This window comes from Lampetra planeri, chromosome 27 (genome assembly GCF_965212315.1).
Source record: "Lampetra planeri chromosome 27, kcLamPlan1.2.h2, whole genome shotgun sequence".
Taxonomy (NCBI): domain Eukaryota; kingdom Metazoa; phylum Chordata; class Hyperoartia; order Petromyzontiformes; family Petromyzontidae; genus Lampetra; species Lampetra planeri.
Window position 1 is genome coordinate 1,918,057 of NC_136133.1, and position 15,505 is coordinate 1,933,561.

Consider the following 15,505-nt stretch of genomic DNA (forward strand, 5'->3'; position numbering starts at 1 on the left):
TGTACGTGTATGTGGGTTTGGACATTAGTCACAACAATTTAGTCTGGCACCTTACACAAGATAACAGGTGTGGCATGGAATATACATGCCTGGCCAGCAGTGTCTCTTAGTGCCAAGAATGAAACTTCTTTACACATTACACTATGAGACCTCTTTTACCAGTGGCAAAATATAATGATAGGTTTTTACCCTTTCAACTGGTACAAAAAGCTGTCTCGGGTGTGGACCAATCAACTTCAAGGACAGTGCATATCATTATCAGAGTTGTTTCTTTTTGTTTGCATTTTGACTGCTGGTGTTGTGGTTATTGCAAACATGATGCTTTGTATAAAGGTGTCAGTTTTTGTACCAGTTGAAAGGGTAAAAACCTATCACTATCTTTACACATGCTACCCATTTAAGGCTGAGTCGAGCTCACGGAAAACCAGGGCAGGCACAGATACCAATTTCCACTGGTGTTGTGCACAATGGCCATTGATGGAACTTTGGTCACCAGGAACATAGCCCTGAGTGTTGTAGCTGCATAGCACTTTCTCCAATAGTATTTTCAGATTATTGGACATTTGTCTTTTTAGTTACAATGTTAATAATTCATTTTGACTATCATTTGTATTTCGGAAAATGTACTGTATTTACAGAGTCTCAACATTTATTTAAAGATTACTCTGCGAGGATGCATTGTGGGCAACAGATGGCAGTGTAATGCTCCAATGTCTTTGCTCCTCAGTTTAACCAACCTACAGTGATCATCCTAGTCAAGTACGTTCAAGTATCCCCCTCGATCCACACAATGGGAAGAGGCAGTAATCCAACAGCGGATTGATAAAGGGTTGTGTGTACATATACATCCTTGGGAATGTGTTGTCAATGCCATATTAATTATTTCATCATGTTGGGGAAATGCTGGGTAAAAGGCCAAAAGTAAGTCACATTGAAGAATCCACATAAATAAGTCAGAAACTACACAGTGGGTCTGGGCATGTTTGTGTGCATTGCCACGTTAACCTTGTTATGCCTTTGTGTGCGCACATGCATTATTGTTTTTACAGAACAAAGGACATGGCCCCAATGATCTCCTATCAGCAAACAGGTGAGATGCAATGTTCCTTAGGTTTAAATATTATTGTTGTCTTTTTCCCAAATTTTGTCCGATTATGCTATTGGCCCCATGTCATGAGACCCAAGTATCAATTAGGATCTCTCACATTGTAATCTTTTATGTTGTAGCAAGGCTGATGGAAAGGAAGTTGGAATTTATCCAACTTATGTGTAGAAGCAAATGTATTGTTACGATTTTATGTGTGCAATCATTGGTGACCACAGACCATCAACTCACCACACTTGAAAAATATTGTTTAGTCACAGGTGGCTAAAACCTAGATTCAAACCCACGATATCAGTGGTGTGAACTTGGCAGTCTGACTTCTGTGTCACCCGGCCACCGCTGAGCATGTTGTGTTTCAAGTCACATGATGCACATCCCAGATACAACTCAAAAACATTGAATAGCAAAACTTTGAAACGTTCCTACTTTGTGTGTTGTCTCGTATCGCCCATTTTTATACCGTAGTTCCCAAAAGCAACCATTGACACCATTACAGTAAAATGCTCCCTGATTTTGAGTGTGTCTTGTAATCCACGTGTTCCTTTTCCTGTCCCGGTGTCATTTTCAAGCATGCATTCTTCATGTGTTATTGTACACGTTTAGGTTTTTGTACCATTTTCTCTGTCAAAGAAATGTTTTATCATGTATTTGTCAACGATTATGTCATTGAATCTTTGGTTACATACTTTTACTATGCACAGAAAATACCCAATCAAAGTTACATCAGAAATAGTTACGTGATATCACCTTGTTCACTACATTGCTCACTCCCGTGCTCTTAAGAGTTCCAAAGCATAATGTCGATTGTAGATTTGGAGAATAATTGAGGGGAAAAGTATTTATAATACACGTTTAAATGTTTTGTGTTATTTCAGCTCTAGATAAACTGAAGGACTGTGATGGCAAACTTACAGTTGAAGAAAGGGATGCTGATGCAAACTGGTTTAAAAGTATTGGTGAGTGTTGTTTTAAGGTATAATTTATGGCAATACAATACCATTTGTAAAGTGTACAAATTTGAATGAATCCCAAGCTCTATACAAAGTCTCTAGCCCTCATCAGTGACTGGTTTATCATTTTATGTTGTGAATGAAATACAGTAAAACCTTGGATTGCGAGAATAATTCGTTCCAGAAACGTGCTTGTAATCCAAAGCACTCGTATATCAAAGCACTCTTAGATCAGTTGTGATCACGTGACGCTCGGCAGGCAAAGTGTATACACGTACTACTCGTATTGCAAGACCTCGCTCGTTTATCAAATTAATATTTATTAAAAGTTTTGCTCGTCTTGCAAAACACTCGCAGACCAAGTTACTCGCAATCCAAGGTTTTACTGTAGTCTGGTTTTCCCCTTTTTTCATTGGATATGAGTCGTGTATTTGTTGCTTGTTTTTTTCTCAGCTTGGAACTTTGCATTGGATAGTGAGAATGGTCCTGAAAATATGGAAACATTTTTCATGCTGTCATATCAGGTGAGGTTTATCAGTGGCATCATCATTATTACCAATACCCACCATTCACCACTAAGTGACGGTGATGTCACTACGGCGCCTGTGCCAGGCCAGGTGCACTTTGAGGCCACGTGAAGTGTCAAAGGCTCTCTGACAGGATGTCATGTGAGAGACCCAGGTGCGATGGGTTGACTGACTGAGATGACTGGCAGATGTATCAGCTGTGCCAACTGAGGCACACAAACGCGCACTGTCACCACAGCCACCGTCTCTTGGCGCACACGGTTAAGTTTAGAAAGCTAAAATAAAGTTACCCACAAACCATTTGACAAATCAGTGGCCAAAAATGCACAAGCTGCGCAGATCCCATCAGTTAAGCAAGCCCGCGTGAGAGAAGCACCACCTCTCCTCGGTGTGTGCGCGTTTGTGTGCCTCAGCTCTCACGGCTGTGTGTCGAGGACGTGCCCCAACTCCTCGCCCAGAAGACCTGCCTGGTGATGGCAGCAGGGGCGGCGCTGCAATTAGGAAGGGACAGCACGGGCGACGAACAGGTTTTGTTAATGCAAGGTTGTAACCATTTGAATAGTTTTTTTTTTTATTAAACAAGAGCCCGGTACAGAGCGTGAGCAATGGGGAGAGAGAGTACAGATATATTCCGCAAACGACAAGCCTGAGGCCAGATGCCCTCGGGCAGGGAAAAAGGAAAAGGGGGCAAACAGAACCATACAATAAAATAACATACATGCACCAAGTGAGCCCGTCATTATTTTGAGTCCAGGATTTTATTCAATCATTAAAATGAAATGACTAAATTAATCCACAGACTAAGACTCAATCAAGCATTTGCAGGTGTTCGTGTGACTAGACTAAGATTAATGAGACTAAAATGCCGACTGCATTAAGACTGGTTCTGATGGCTCGAGTTTTTTTTGTGTCGCGTAGTTGGCTCAGCTCACAAGGATGCTGGAGCACACCGAGGCGTGCCGGAAGGTCGATGCCAGATTGAGGACAGAGGTTAAAGGTGAGAGTCTGAGTGGGAAGTGGCTGAGTGGGCTCAGAGGGCAAATATCACGTTAGAGTTATGTATGTGTGCACCCGCACGTGTGTGCATGAGTGCTTGTGTGGGGAGCGGTAGTGCAGTGGTTAGCATGCTCTGCTACGAACCTGGCGACCCGGGTTCGATTGCAGCTCCGCGGTCAACACCAGTGACGATTATCTGAACCGGTCTTGGTGGCCCCCTATGTCGCCTCAGCCTCAAATTAGTACCTGGTGCGGTGTACAAACATCGCCACTTGGGAGACAAAGTCAGACAGGCGTGGTGCTGGTCACCCACCCCTTTCGTGGGCCGTGCCAGCCTTCATAGGTGCTCGCTAACAGCACTTGCCCTGCCGACACACCCGCTCACATGCTCACCGGCGTGTGTACAGTTTGTCCACCACAGTTGCCGCGGTTGGCCACCAGTTGGCGCTATTACACTACATATGTGTATGTATATTATTTGGTTCTTTCGGTAAAGTAACGTAGATAGTAAAATAATAAAAAATAAAGTTAATTAAAATAATACAAAATAAAAATAATACTGTAGCCTGGTTCTTAATCGGAGTGAGTGTACTGGAAATCTATAATGTAGACTATAGCCTGGTTATTAAGTTTGGTGAGTGTACTGGCAGTCTATAATGTAAACGGTGTCAATGGTTATTAAGCTGAGTGAGCGTACTGGCAGTCTATAATGTAGACTGTAGCCTGGTTCTTAACCTTGGTGAGTGTACTGGCAGTCTATAATGTAGACTGTAGCCTGAAAATAAAAAATAATAAAAAACAAACAAAAAGCCACGACGTTTCGATCGCAACACAAGCGGTCGTCATCAGGAAAAGGGGGGTTAGCCTCTAAACGGCGGGGGGGGGGGGTTAGCCGAGGTTAAAAACCAGGCTATAGTCTACATTATAGACTGCTAGTACACTCACCGAGGTTGTATACATTATAGACTGCCAGTACACTCACCAAATTTAATAACCAGGCGACAATATTATTTTTATTTTGTATTCACTTTATTTTTATTAGAATTTTTACATCTACGTGACTTTACCGAAAGAACCAAAGAATATGAATTCCTGCAGTCACGAAAGTTAAGTCAAAATATGTATGTATGTTGAACTTCTTTCTCACCATACAAAGCCAACCTTGCTAATCGGAGATGTGGGGAAGGACGACAAACTAAATACAAAAAGCAGTTCTAATGAAATTAGTTTTTCAATATAGATTTAAAAGTGCATAGCTCCAGTGGCTTGCTAATATTGTAAGGACGAGCATTCCAGACCTGTTGCTATTTTTAAGAATTAGCACCAAGGAGACTGGCAGCAGGCTGCTACCGTGGTGTTCGCCACAACACCCCCTCGTATGCCATGCCTACTGTAATAGCTGCCTGCTAACATCACTTGCCCCAGCAGTCTGTAGGGTTGTACGAGGATACTTTCATTTATCTTGTATGCGTGTGCATGCACGTGCTCGTACTTGCGTACACGTGTGTGTTTATGCGTGCGTTTCTGGTCTGGAAGTGGGGCAGCCCCAGCGAGACCCGTCCAGTACCCTCATGCGTCTCTACGAGCTGGAGGCAAAAGCCAAGCTGTGCAGCCTTGAGGGTGAAGGCTCTAATCGCACAAGTGTGGCAAGCCCACGGTTAGAGGAGGCCCTGCAGTCCCTGTTCGACTTGCCTGACGTGGAGCCCCATGCTCTGGAAACTGCAGCAGGTAACAATGAGTGTACAACACCAAATGGCATTGCACTGCATGACACTCGGTTCCATTGTATTATTTTTTTTGCTAATTTGTAGGCCGTGTTATGATTCACCTAGCCTTAAACCAGATCACCCAGAATGTGCCTAGTCTTATCAAATCTCAGACGCTAAGCAGGTATGGGCCTGGCTAGTGGTTGGATGGGTGGCCACCATGCATAACAGGTTGTTGTATGTTGCTGTGTGATGGGTAGCAGAGGGCAGTACAGCAAAATCCATTGTAGTACCATACTCTATAGTACATGATGCTGATTGTTATAATGGTGATTGTGATTGTGACTGCAGCACTGCTGATGGACCCACCTGCCCACTACCTGAACCTGAGCAAGAAAGCCCTCCGCTTCGCCTTCTCTATGCACCTCAAACGAACTCCAGTGAACACAGAGACGTGCAGGTGCATGTCGGTCCATTACCTCTATGGTTACTGTGGTACCACAGTGTACTTCTGATATTTCCTTCAATTTGTATTATCCTCACTTATCCAACAAGCTGGTGTCAGCTGATCTTGTGGTTTGGATGATTTATATATATATAAGCTTCATAGCTCATGGGATTCTCCAGGATAAAACAAAATTCTGCATCTTATAGAATAAAAGCTTAAATGTGAAAAATCACGGAGAGGTACATGATTCAATTACACAGATAGAAAGAGAAACACATGGTTCAGAGAACATACATAAGTCAGAGGCGTGATTTTGAGTGTTAGAAAAAGTGGGCTTTGGCAGGAAACATCGTGAGAAGAGATGATTATCTGTGGTTGAAGCTAACAAAACCACAATGTATGTATGTTGAACTTCTTTCGCACCATACACGATTTGTAGATATAGGACGGAACGTACTTGAGTTGAAGTCCTCCGTGCAGGTAGAGCAAGTAGATGTGCAGGCACTCGATGTATTGTTGCATCGCAAGGCGACAGTGTGAGATGGTGACAACTTGGGGAGCCCCTCATCTCGGTTTATAATGATGATAATTATGATAATTATATTTCGATTTAAAGCTTTCGTGACTGCAGGGATTCATCTTCTTGGTTCTTTCGGTAAAGTCACGTAGAAGGGAAGTAATAAAATAATAAAAATAAAACATAATAAAATAATTCTCACGACGTTTCGGCCACAACGCAAGCAGCCGTCCTCAGGTGAAAACCAGGTCTGTCGAGGCGACAGACCTGGTTTACTTCCCTTCTACGTGACTTTATGATAATTATGATAACAAAACATTCCCAATTCATACTGCATGTGTATAGCACTATAAAGTAATTTTTTTTTTAATTAATACCAATGTTGTACATGCACCGCAATGTCAAAAATAAATTGATGTGTGAGTCAAAGCGTGACTCCAAATCATGACAATTGAATTGAGAAGAAAGTCTATCATTATATGCATAATTATCATCATTACCACTGCCACCACTATCATTGCTGCGTTTAGCCATCATCCACAGTGCATTGGTCAAGGATGATGATGTTGAATAGGACTTGTGTGTGTGTGTGTGTATGAACAGCAAGATCCTACACAGCCTCATACAGGCATCCTTGCCCCGTGGGGTCATGGAGGATGCCGATAGCGATGATGAGGCGTGGGGCTACTTCCAGGACGCCCTCTTCCTGCTGGCCGACAAGGTACCAGCCCTCACCATAGCCTCAACCAACACACCAGCCCGAGCCTTATCCATATAACCAAGGTGATAGGCCTAACATAATGGTTGAATTAACCAATGCACAAGCCCTATCCCTAACCATAACCAAAGTGATAGACCTAACCTTAACCAGGTTGATATCCCTAGCCCTGACAACAATTCTAACCCAATATTGTTTTGTTTCGGAACGTGTGTCTGTGTGTATGTGTGAGGAGCACTGGCACTAGATTTCAGGTCATGGCTATCATCATTGGCAATTGCTATCCAAACTGGCATTATGCCTTCGACCTACTCACCCTCAAATGAGTACTGGGCCTTACGCTTGTGCTGGTCATTGCACCATGCCCAGCGACCACACTGTCATGCACCATGCCGATCTAACTAGGTCCTTAATTCTAGATTTGAAGCTTTCGTGACTGCAAGGATTCATACTCTTAGTTCTTTCGGTAAAGTCACGTAGGTAAAAAAATGAAATTAAAATTCTGGCTGTGACGGTCCCACCTGATGACGGAGACTTGTGTTGCCTCTGAAACGTCGTGATTTTATTGTTTTATAAATTTTAATTTCATTTTTTTACCTACGTGACTTTACCGATAGAACTAAGAGTATGGATCTAACTAGGTGTTTATTGACAGTACTGGCCCTATCAGTCTATAAGTCTACACGTGGGGGTGGTGGGTTTCTGTGTGTGGGCGATCGACAGCAGGACGAGTACCCCGAGCTGCAGGTGCTGTGGCTCTTGACGACGGCGTGGAACCGCGGCGTTGCTGTGCTGACCTACGGGCGCGCCTCGAAGGTGGCGGAGCGCTGGTGCAGCCTGGCCATGCGACTGCTGACGCACCTCACCTCGCTGAAGTCCAGTTATCAGCAGAAGGTGCCAGAGCTATTGCACGTAGTCATTCACTTACTCTTTGGTTCTTTCGGTAAAGTCACGTAGGTATAAAATGAAATCAATCACGACGTTTTCGGGCACAACACAAGCGTCCGTCGTCAGGTGGGAAAGCACGGTCTGCTGCTGAGGCAGACTGTTTTAAAAGGTTTGAAATGGGTGTAGCCCAAGGGTCATAAAGTCATTCACTTGCTCGCTCACTCGTTCACCTGTTTATATGTGTGTGTGCGGCACTTTTTGTCAACGCACTGCTGGAGGAGGATCACTCCACCGTGGCATTTCGAGAGTAACGTATATAAACGTGTAACGACGATTCAGGATCTTCAATTAAAGCAAGAACTGATTATTTCTGTTCTATCCCATTTGAGTTGTTTGATGGTGCTTTTGGTCTGTCATTGGTGACAGAGCAGAGGCACTAAAATTGCTACGTTTGAGAAACCGGACTAGAACCCAGGACCTCAACAGTACTGACAGTGTCTGTGACACCGTGTTAAATCCTTGAGACACTCAATCTCCTCCTACGCCCCCTGTTTATCTTAACATTCCACTTCAAGGGCTGTGGTTTGGCCAGATATTTCTGTGAGTGCTTGTTGTGCCTATGAAACCTAAATTGTTGACTTTGCCTTTTGCAAATGTCACAAACACACACGCACGTATGTGTCGCACATCTGTGCTTCTCGCCTTAAACCCACACTAACCAGCACGCTGAAGTACGGTCAATGAACTCCTATGACTTGCATTGCATGGGGAGGTCCTCATTCAGTAGTGAAATTGCAAAAGGGCAGTATGTGTACAATCCAAACAGCTCCCGTCTTGTAGCTGCACATCAAGGCTGCATGTCACAGACTCCATTATTGAGGAAAAATATACTAAATTTAGATTTAAAGCTTTCGTGACTGCAGGGATTCATATTCTTGGTTCTTTCGGTAAAGTCACGTAGAAGGGAAATAATAAAATAATATAAATATAAAACAATAACAATTCTCACGACGTTTCGACTGCAACACAAGCAATCATCATCAGATGTGAAATCCACAGCAAGTACATTTTCTTGCTGTGGATTTTCTTGCTGTGGATTTCACACCTGATGATGATTGCTTGGGTTGTAGTCGAAACATCGTGAGAATTTTGATTGTTTAATATTTATATAATTTAATTATTTCCCTTCTACGTGCCTTTACCGAAATAACGAAGAATATGAAAAATATACTTTCAATTGTAATTTCAGGCTTTCCACAATAGCACTGTGTGGCGACGTCACTGATGATTTGTTAAAAGTTACAGTGGTCACAGTGGCATCATTCAGAGTGCTACTTCTGCATTCATGAAACTCACTTTAACGTCTTTGTTGTCATTAACGAAGCTTTACATTCATTTCGGACAGTCCAAGACACATAGATGAGGGTTCGTCACCTATATTTTCTGGCAGAACGCATCAAAATTTTTGCGTCTGCTGGCTGGCTCCGTGACATGTCATGTGTACAGACGTAATAACATCACGATGTCATGTGACATAACGTCTGTACATGCAACTGCATGTTTGTATCTCTTATCGCTAGGTTTCTCATCTCTTGTGCATTTCGATTTCATCTCACTCATCTTTATGTGTTGTCTACAGGTCTCTCATCTCTATCTCTTTATGGGAACCTCATTTGCCAGTAAAAATATGATAATTGGTTCTTTACCCTTATATCTGGCAACAAAACTGACACCTTTTTACAAGGAGTCATGTTTGCATAGACCGCAATACCTGCAGTCATAATACAAACAAAAGAACATAACTCTGATAATGTGCACTGTCCTTGAAGTTGATTGGTCCACACCCGAGACAGCTTTCCTTAGAGCCTAGTCTCATATGGGTTGGACCAGATGACGCCAAAAGGCGCACAACTCAAGGACAATGCACCATCAGAGTATGAGAGCTCGGGGCAAGCATCTACACTATGGGAACCTCATTTGCCAGTAAAAATATGATAATTGGTTCTTTACCCTTCTATCTGGCAACAAAACTGACACCTTTTTACAAGGAGTCATGTTTGCATAGACCGCAATACCTGCAGTCATAATACAAACAAAAGAACATAACTCTGATAATGTGCACTGTCCTTGAAGTTGATTGGTCCACACCCGAGACAGCTTTCCTTAGAGCCTAGTCTCATATGGGTTGGACCAGATGACGCCAAAAGGCGCACAACTCAAGGACAATGCACCATCAGAGTATGAGAGCTCGGGGCAAGCATCTACACTATGGGAACCTCATTTGCCAGTAAAAATATGATAATTGGTTCTTTACCCTTCTATCTGGCAACAAAACTGACACCTTTTTACAAGGAGTCATGTTTGCATAGACCGCAATACCTGCAGTCATAATACAAACAAAAGAACATAACTCTGATAATGTGCACTGTCCTTGAAGTTGATTGGTCCACACCCGAGACAGCTTTCCTTAGAGCCTAGTCTCATATGGGTTGGACCAGATGACGCCAAAAGGCGCACAACTCAAGGACAATGCACCATCAGAGTATGAGAGCTCGGGGCAAGCATCTACACTATGGGAACCTCATTTGCCAGTAAAAATATGATAATTGGTTCTTTACCCTTCTATTCTCTGATGGTGCATTGTCCTTGAGTTGTGCGCCTTTTGGCGTCATCTGGTCCAACCCATATGAGACTAGGCTCTAAGGAAAGCTGTCTCGGGTGTGGACCAATCAACTTCAAGGACAGTGCACATTATCAGAGTTATGTTCTTTTGTTTGTATTATGACTGCAGGTATTGCGGTCTATGCAAACATGACTCCTTGTAAAAAGGTGTCAGTTTTGTTGCCAGATAGAAGGGTAAAGAACCAATTATCATATTTTTACTGGCAAATGAGGTTCCCATAGTGTAGATGCTTGCCCCGAGCTCTCATACTCTGATGGTGCATTGTCCTTGAGTTGTGCGCCTTTTGGCGTCATCTGGTCCAACCCATATGAGACTAGGCTCTAAGGAAAGCTGTCTCGGGTGTGGACCAATCAACTTCAAGGACAGTGCACATTATCAGAGTTATGTTCTTTTGTTTGTATTATGACTGCAGGTATTGCGGTCTATGCAAACATGACTCCTTGTAAAAAGGTGTCAGTTTTGTTGCCAGATAGAAGGGTAAAGAACCAATTATCACTCTATCTCTTTGTTTATATTTCTTTCATCTTTTGATGGGCCACTCTGAGAGGCTTCACAGGCCACATCTCGCCCATTGGCCATCAAATGAAGAACCCTGGCCTAGGCATATACCCACACGATAACGACTGTTATGTTTTTGGACTGCTAATAGGTAAATCAGAATCTGAATCAGAATATTTATTTATACTAGAGGAATCTGATGAGCTATAAATCAATTTTTCACAGAATGTCTATTAGGGGCGGGTAAGACCATTACAACAACAAACAATACAAAAACACGATATATATGTGCAGAAAACCAATCTCTGTCTCCACATAAAAAATGTAATATATTTAGTCCATCAGCCTATTGGCTTTCCATGAAGGCTTTCAGAGAAATGAGCAAGCTCCCAGGCTGATTGCAGCATTTGTTAGCAGAGGAGGTATTTTCTATCACAGTGCCACCATTAGAGTTGACGTTCGGCCAAAAGCCCAGTGGAGTTGACACATGGCTGAGAATCTCGATGCGAGTGCGTGTATGTTTGCGCGTGTCCTGCAGTTGACACCACTGTACACGGACATTCTGGAACGAGTGGAAAAGGCAAAGGAACATGAGGTCAAGGAGGAGTGAAGCGCTGCCCGCACGTAAATAAGTCCGTCACTTGATTTTTCTTTCAGTGAACTTGACTTAATAGCCAGGTGATAGTTAATTTGAGATGGAAGTCTTATTTCACAAGGGAGACCTGAGGAAGTCATCGTCCACATCATCCACAATCTATCCACCACTAGATGGTCTCCCGAAGTCATTGCCATCTCATATGTCAATACGAGAATATGTCCAGAATCCGGCTCATGAGCTCATATTCAGGTAGATAGGGATCAGTGTAGAATGACATCAAATGCCACAAACATTAAAGAATGTCACTAGTAGAAATATAAGCATAGATTGCAAAATGTGCATACACATTTCCTATGACCAAACCACCCTGAATGCCCCCGATCTTGTTACTTATCAGAAGCCACGCTGGTTCATAATTGCATTGGAGACTACTTTGGAATACCAGGTGTTGTAGGTTTGAGCTGCGAGGTGGCCAGGACAAAGCAGGCCAGAAAAGGATTGAATCAATCTGTGTGGAGTTTTGAGTATCCTCTGCTACGCATATTTTTTTTCACGATACCTTGATCTTCTCTCACATGCCAAATACAATTGAAAGGAATTTGGCCAAGCATCCCAGTGCAGGATCCTCCTGAAAAGGAGTCTTGAGACTAAGTGAGTCATTCCTGGATACAACATGGAGAGTATGACTTGCTCGACAAACAAAGGGCTTGGATAGTGATACCTCTGTTTACTGTTAAAGTTAAGTGCTATACTCACTACTATAACTCAAAATAGCAACATGCCAACACATGGTTCACAAATACCCACTGCATGCGCATGAATGCCCACACACACTCATCTTAAAGACAAAGATCTCCCTGTGTAGCCTTGTTAACTGCCAAGACAGGAATTTTGCACTAAACACAGAGGGTTTCACATCACACATATGCTCGGCCATCTCTGTTTTCACCAGTTACTAATTCTTGTGTTGAGTCAACCTAGGGGGAACACGTGCAGGATTAAGTACCCCAATTAGCCACTGGTTATTGGTTGTGATGTTTGTTGTGGTCAGGAATTGAATCCTGGTTGCCAGTTTTCTAGTCCAGTGCATTTAAATGTTTAAAAAGTTATATTAAATTGTTCGTTGGGCAGTTTCAGCAGTTGTTAGCATTTTAAAATGATTAATTACAGTATGTGGGGTTTCACAGCTGTGTGCTGGTTAGCTCTCCGACGTGTTTTGGGTTGTACTATGTGTTCAAGTTTATTTTGTTTAACCCGGTGAGTTCACAAGAGATCAGCATGTATGTTGAACTTCTTTCGCACCATACGTAGCGAACCGTGCTAATCAGAGGTGCGGGGGGGAAGGACAACAAACTAAACACAAAAAGCAGCATAGCCTCACTTCCGAGAGTGACGTGTAGCATCAGTTTGCAAGTATGGGGCAATGATTCTAATGTATAACCTCAATTGAATACACTTTTGAACAACTCAATTCAGTTCCTGAAGATGCCACCGGAACATAGAACGGAACCTCGGGTATAATACCAAAGCAACACGCAATACAACCCAAGAGCACAGCGGAGAGATTAATGACAGGTTTAAATGTGTTAATTGTTAAACATTACATTGCAAACGCATAGCTGGCAAACGTGGTTCTGTTTCATCAGCACCGTGGTGCACACCCAGTCTCCGTTCCCTTGTTGGATTTCAACTATCAGTGAGAGTCATTGAGACTTTGACAACCCGTAACAACTCCCTAATCCAGAAGTGGTGGATTACTTTGAAGTGATTAGATGATTACACATATGGTGGGAAATTTTTTCCATGAAAATCTAAATTAGGGTTGTCAAATGTTTCAATAAAGTAATTGTGGGTTATGTAATGAACAAATGTTAAATGTAGGATATTCATTTTTTTTCTGAACACATTTTCATTAAGGTTACTCGTTCTCTGTGTCAGGACAGCATATTCCATTGCTACTCGTTCAGTGAGCCATGTTGATAACTGTGCCTTTGCTATTTGTTGTTAGCAGCACTGGAAAGATTTGAGTTTAATGGTGCAATTTAATCGAACATTGATAAACATGGAATATAGGTAGTGCTAATTGAGAATAAATAATTATAATTTTAGAAGACTTTAATACAAAGGGCCTGATTTATGTGTTGGCAGAAAGGCCACAAATATTTGGCATCTACCCATTCATAGATGAAAACCGATTCTTGCAGTCATGATCCGTGCATCACATCGTGCGTCAAATAATTAATTATATGCGAATGTATCATTAGGCTCACAGAACAAACACGATATACTGTACAAATCAGGTAACAGAAGTGAGAAAAAACTGAATATTTGACCCAATCCTGACTCCAAATTGAGGCAATTTGTCAAAGCATCAGGGAAATGGGCGTTGAATCGTTACATCGTCATCAGTCCAGTCATAATAAATCCACTGCTAGTTGAAAGCCTACCCAAGCCGTCACCATCTCTTCTGATCCTGCCAGGTAATAATACACTGAGCACCTGTACACGAGCTGATTTCATTGCTGCATCTCCTCCGATGGACGTAATCAACTGGCGCGTTTTGTTACAAGCCTATTTAATGACGATTTGACCGTTTTCTACCAAACAATCGGTCGTAAATATGATATATCCGTCAACGTGTAGATGAGGCTGAAGGGTTACCGTCCGATGGGGAGACATTCAAATTTGACAGCACTTTCTTGTTTGCTGTAACTTCGTTATAAAGATGATGCTGATACATTTTTTTCTTCGTGGTTTCACCACCAGTTACTGAGGCTCAATAAAATTATTTGACGTTCTATGCTTGGAATTACTGGACTTTTATTAACATTTCACAATGGTGCACTATTTAACATTCCTGCGGAGGGAGCTGGTAGGAACGTTGGGTTGCTCGGTCAATGGCCAGGGTCAACGACGGCGTGGTGTATTCCGCAAATATGCCCAACTGTGAGGGCGGGCACAAGCCGGCGTGAGTAGGTTAAACGTTGAGTTTTATAAGGGCACCACGGGGTGACAAGCCCCTCCCCACCCAGCCCCACCCAGCCCCACCCAGCCCCACCCAGCCCCTCCCCACCCTCCCCTCCCAGCCCCTCCCTGCACGACGGACGGACACAATAATCCCCTGTGGGCTGGTGTAACCAGGAGGTTCTTTCCAGCCCTTTTGTTTATCAGCTGTTGTGCGAAGGCCTCCCCATGCCGTATGTCATGGGGGGTTGTTTAGCGATACATTTCCAAGCTGGTCGGTGCAGATTGGTAAAGGTTGGGGGGATGGCGTATACTCATGACCCGTTATCATACCACTTACCACTGTTGTTATCACAGTAGGAAATCAAAATTCAGGCCACTGGTTTCATAACACTGTATGCCAAACACTGTGCCACTGCTTCGAATCTATGAATATATACCCAAAAAAAACTATGTTGGGAGTGGCAAAAAAGCACAAGTTAAATAATATACCACATTTCTTTAAATAACACTGGCATAACAGACAAAATACATTACTTACATTGGATTATTTCATTTTTTCATAATCAGTCAATAGACTGAGGGACCCGTTTCTAATTGGATCTAAATCACATTATCGTTACAATGATGAAATTCTATGAAAAATATTTGTATATACATATGTTTTTAACAATTTGTCTGTAAGTCTAGATGTTGAGAAACACCGAAACACTTTATAGTAGTGTAAAATACACAGGAAAAAAAATCACCCAAGAATGTGTTTTTTACTCCAAAGTGTAATTTCACACTTTTGCAAGACATTTTTGTTAGTCATGTAAAAAAAGGTACAATTGAGCACTTGTTCTGTAAAAACTGCATGGGTAAAGTTGTGCATTTGATCAAGTGCCTGATTTGTGTATGCATTTGT

The 15,505-nt window shown here is 42.5% G+C and overlaps 1 protein-coding gene across 7 annotated transcripts in view; it reads left to right on the top strand.

Annotated features, from left to right (window-relative positions):
• The window catches only part of TEX11 (testis expressed 11), a 30,962-nt gene extending 16,530 nt beyond the window's left edge, over positions 1-14,432 (top strand). For 6 of the 7 annotated variants that reach the window (XM_078607158.1, XM_078607161.1, XM_078607156.1 and 3 more), the window contains 10 exons: positions 1,050-1,090; positions 1,981-2,061; positions 2,509-2,579; positions 2,996-3,109; positions 3,501-3,579; positions 5,115-5,306; positions 5,636-5,744; positions 6,853-6,970; positions 7,691-7,861; positions 11,575-14,432. In XM_078607158.1, the coding sequence (XP_078463284.1) occupies positions 1,050-1,090; positions 1,981-2,061; positions 2,509-2,579; positions 2,996-3,109; positions 3,501-3,579; positions 5,115-5,306; positions 5,636-5,744; positions 6,853-6,970; positions 7,691-7,861; positions 11,575-11,646 (1,048 nt within the window). In that variant the 3' untranslated portion in view covers positions 11,647-14,432. The remainder of the gene's footprint in view (positions 1-1,049; positions 1,091-1,980; positions 2,062-2,508; positions 2,580-2,995; positions 3,110-3,500; positions 3,580-5,114; positions 5,307-5,635; positions 5,745-6,852; positions 6,971-7,690; positions 7,862-11,574) is intronic. The other variant, XM_078607160.1, reaches the window with a different exon arrangement.
• The last annotated feature ends 1,073 nt before the right edge of the window (positions 14,433-15,505 follow it).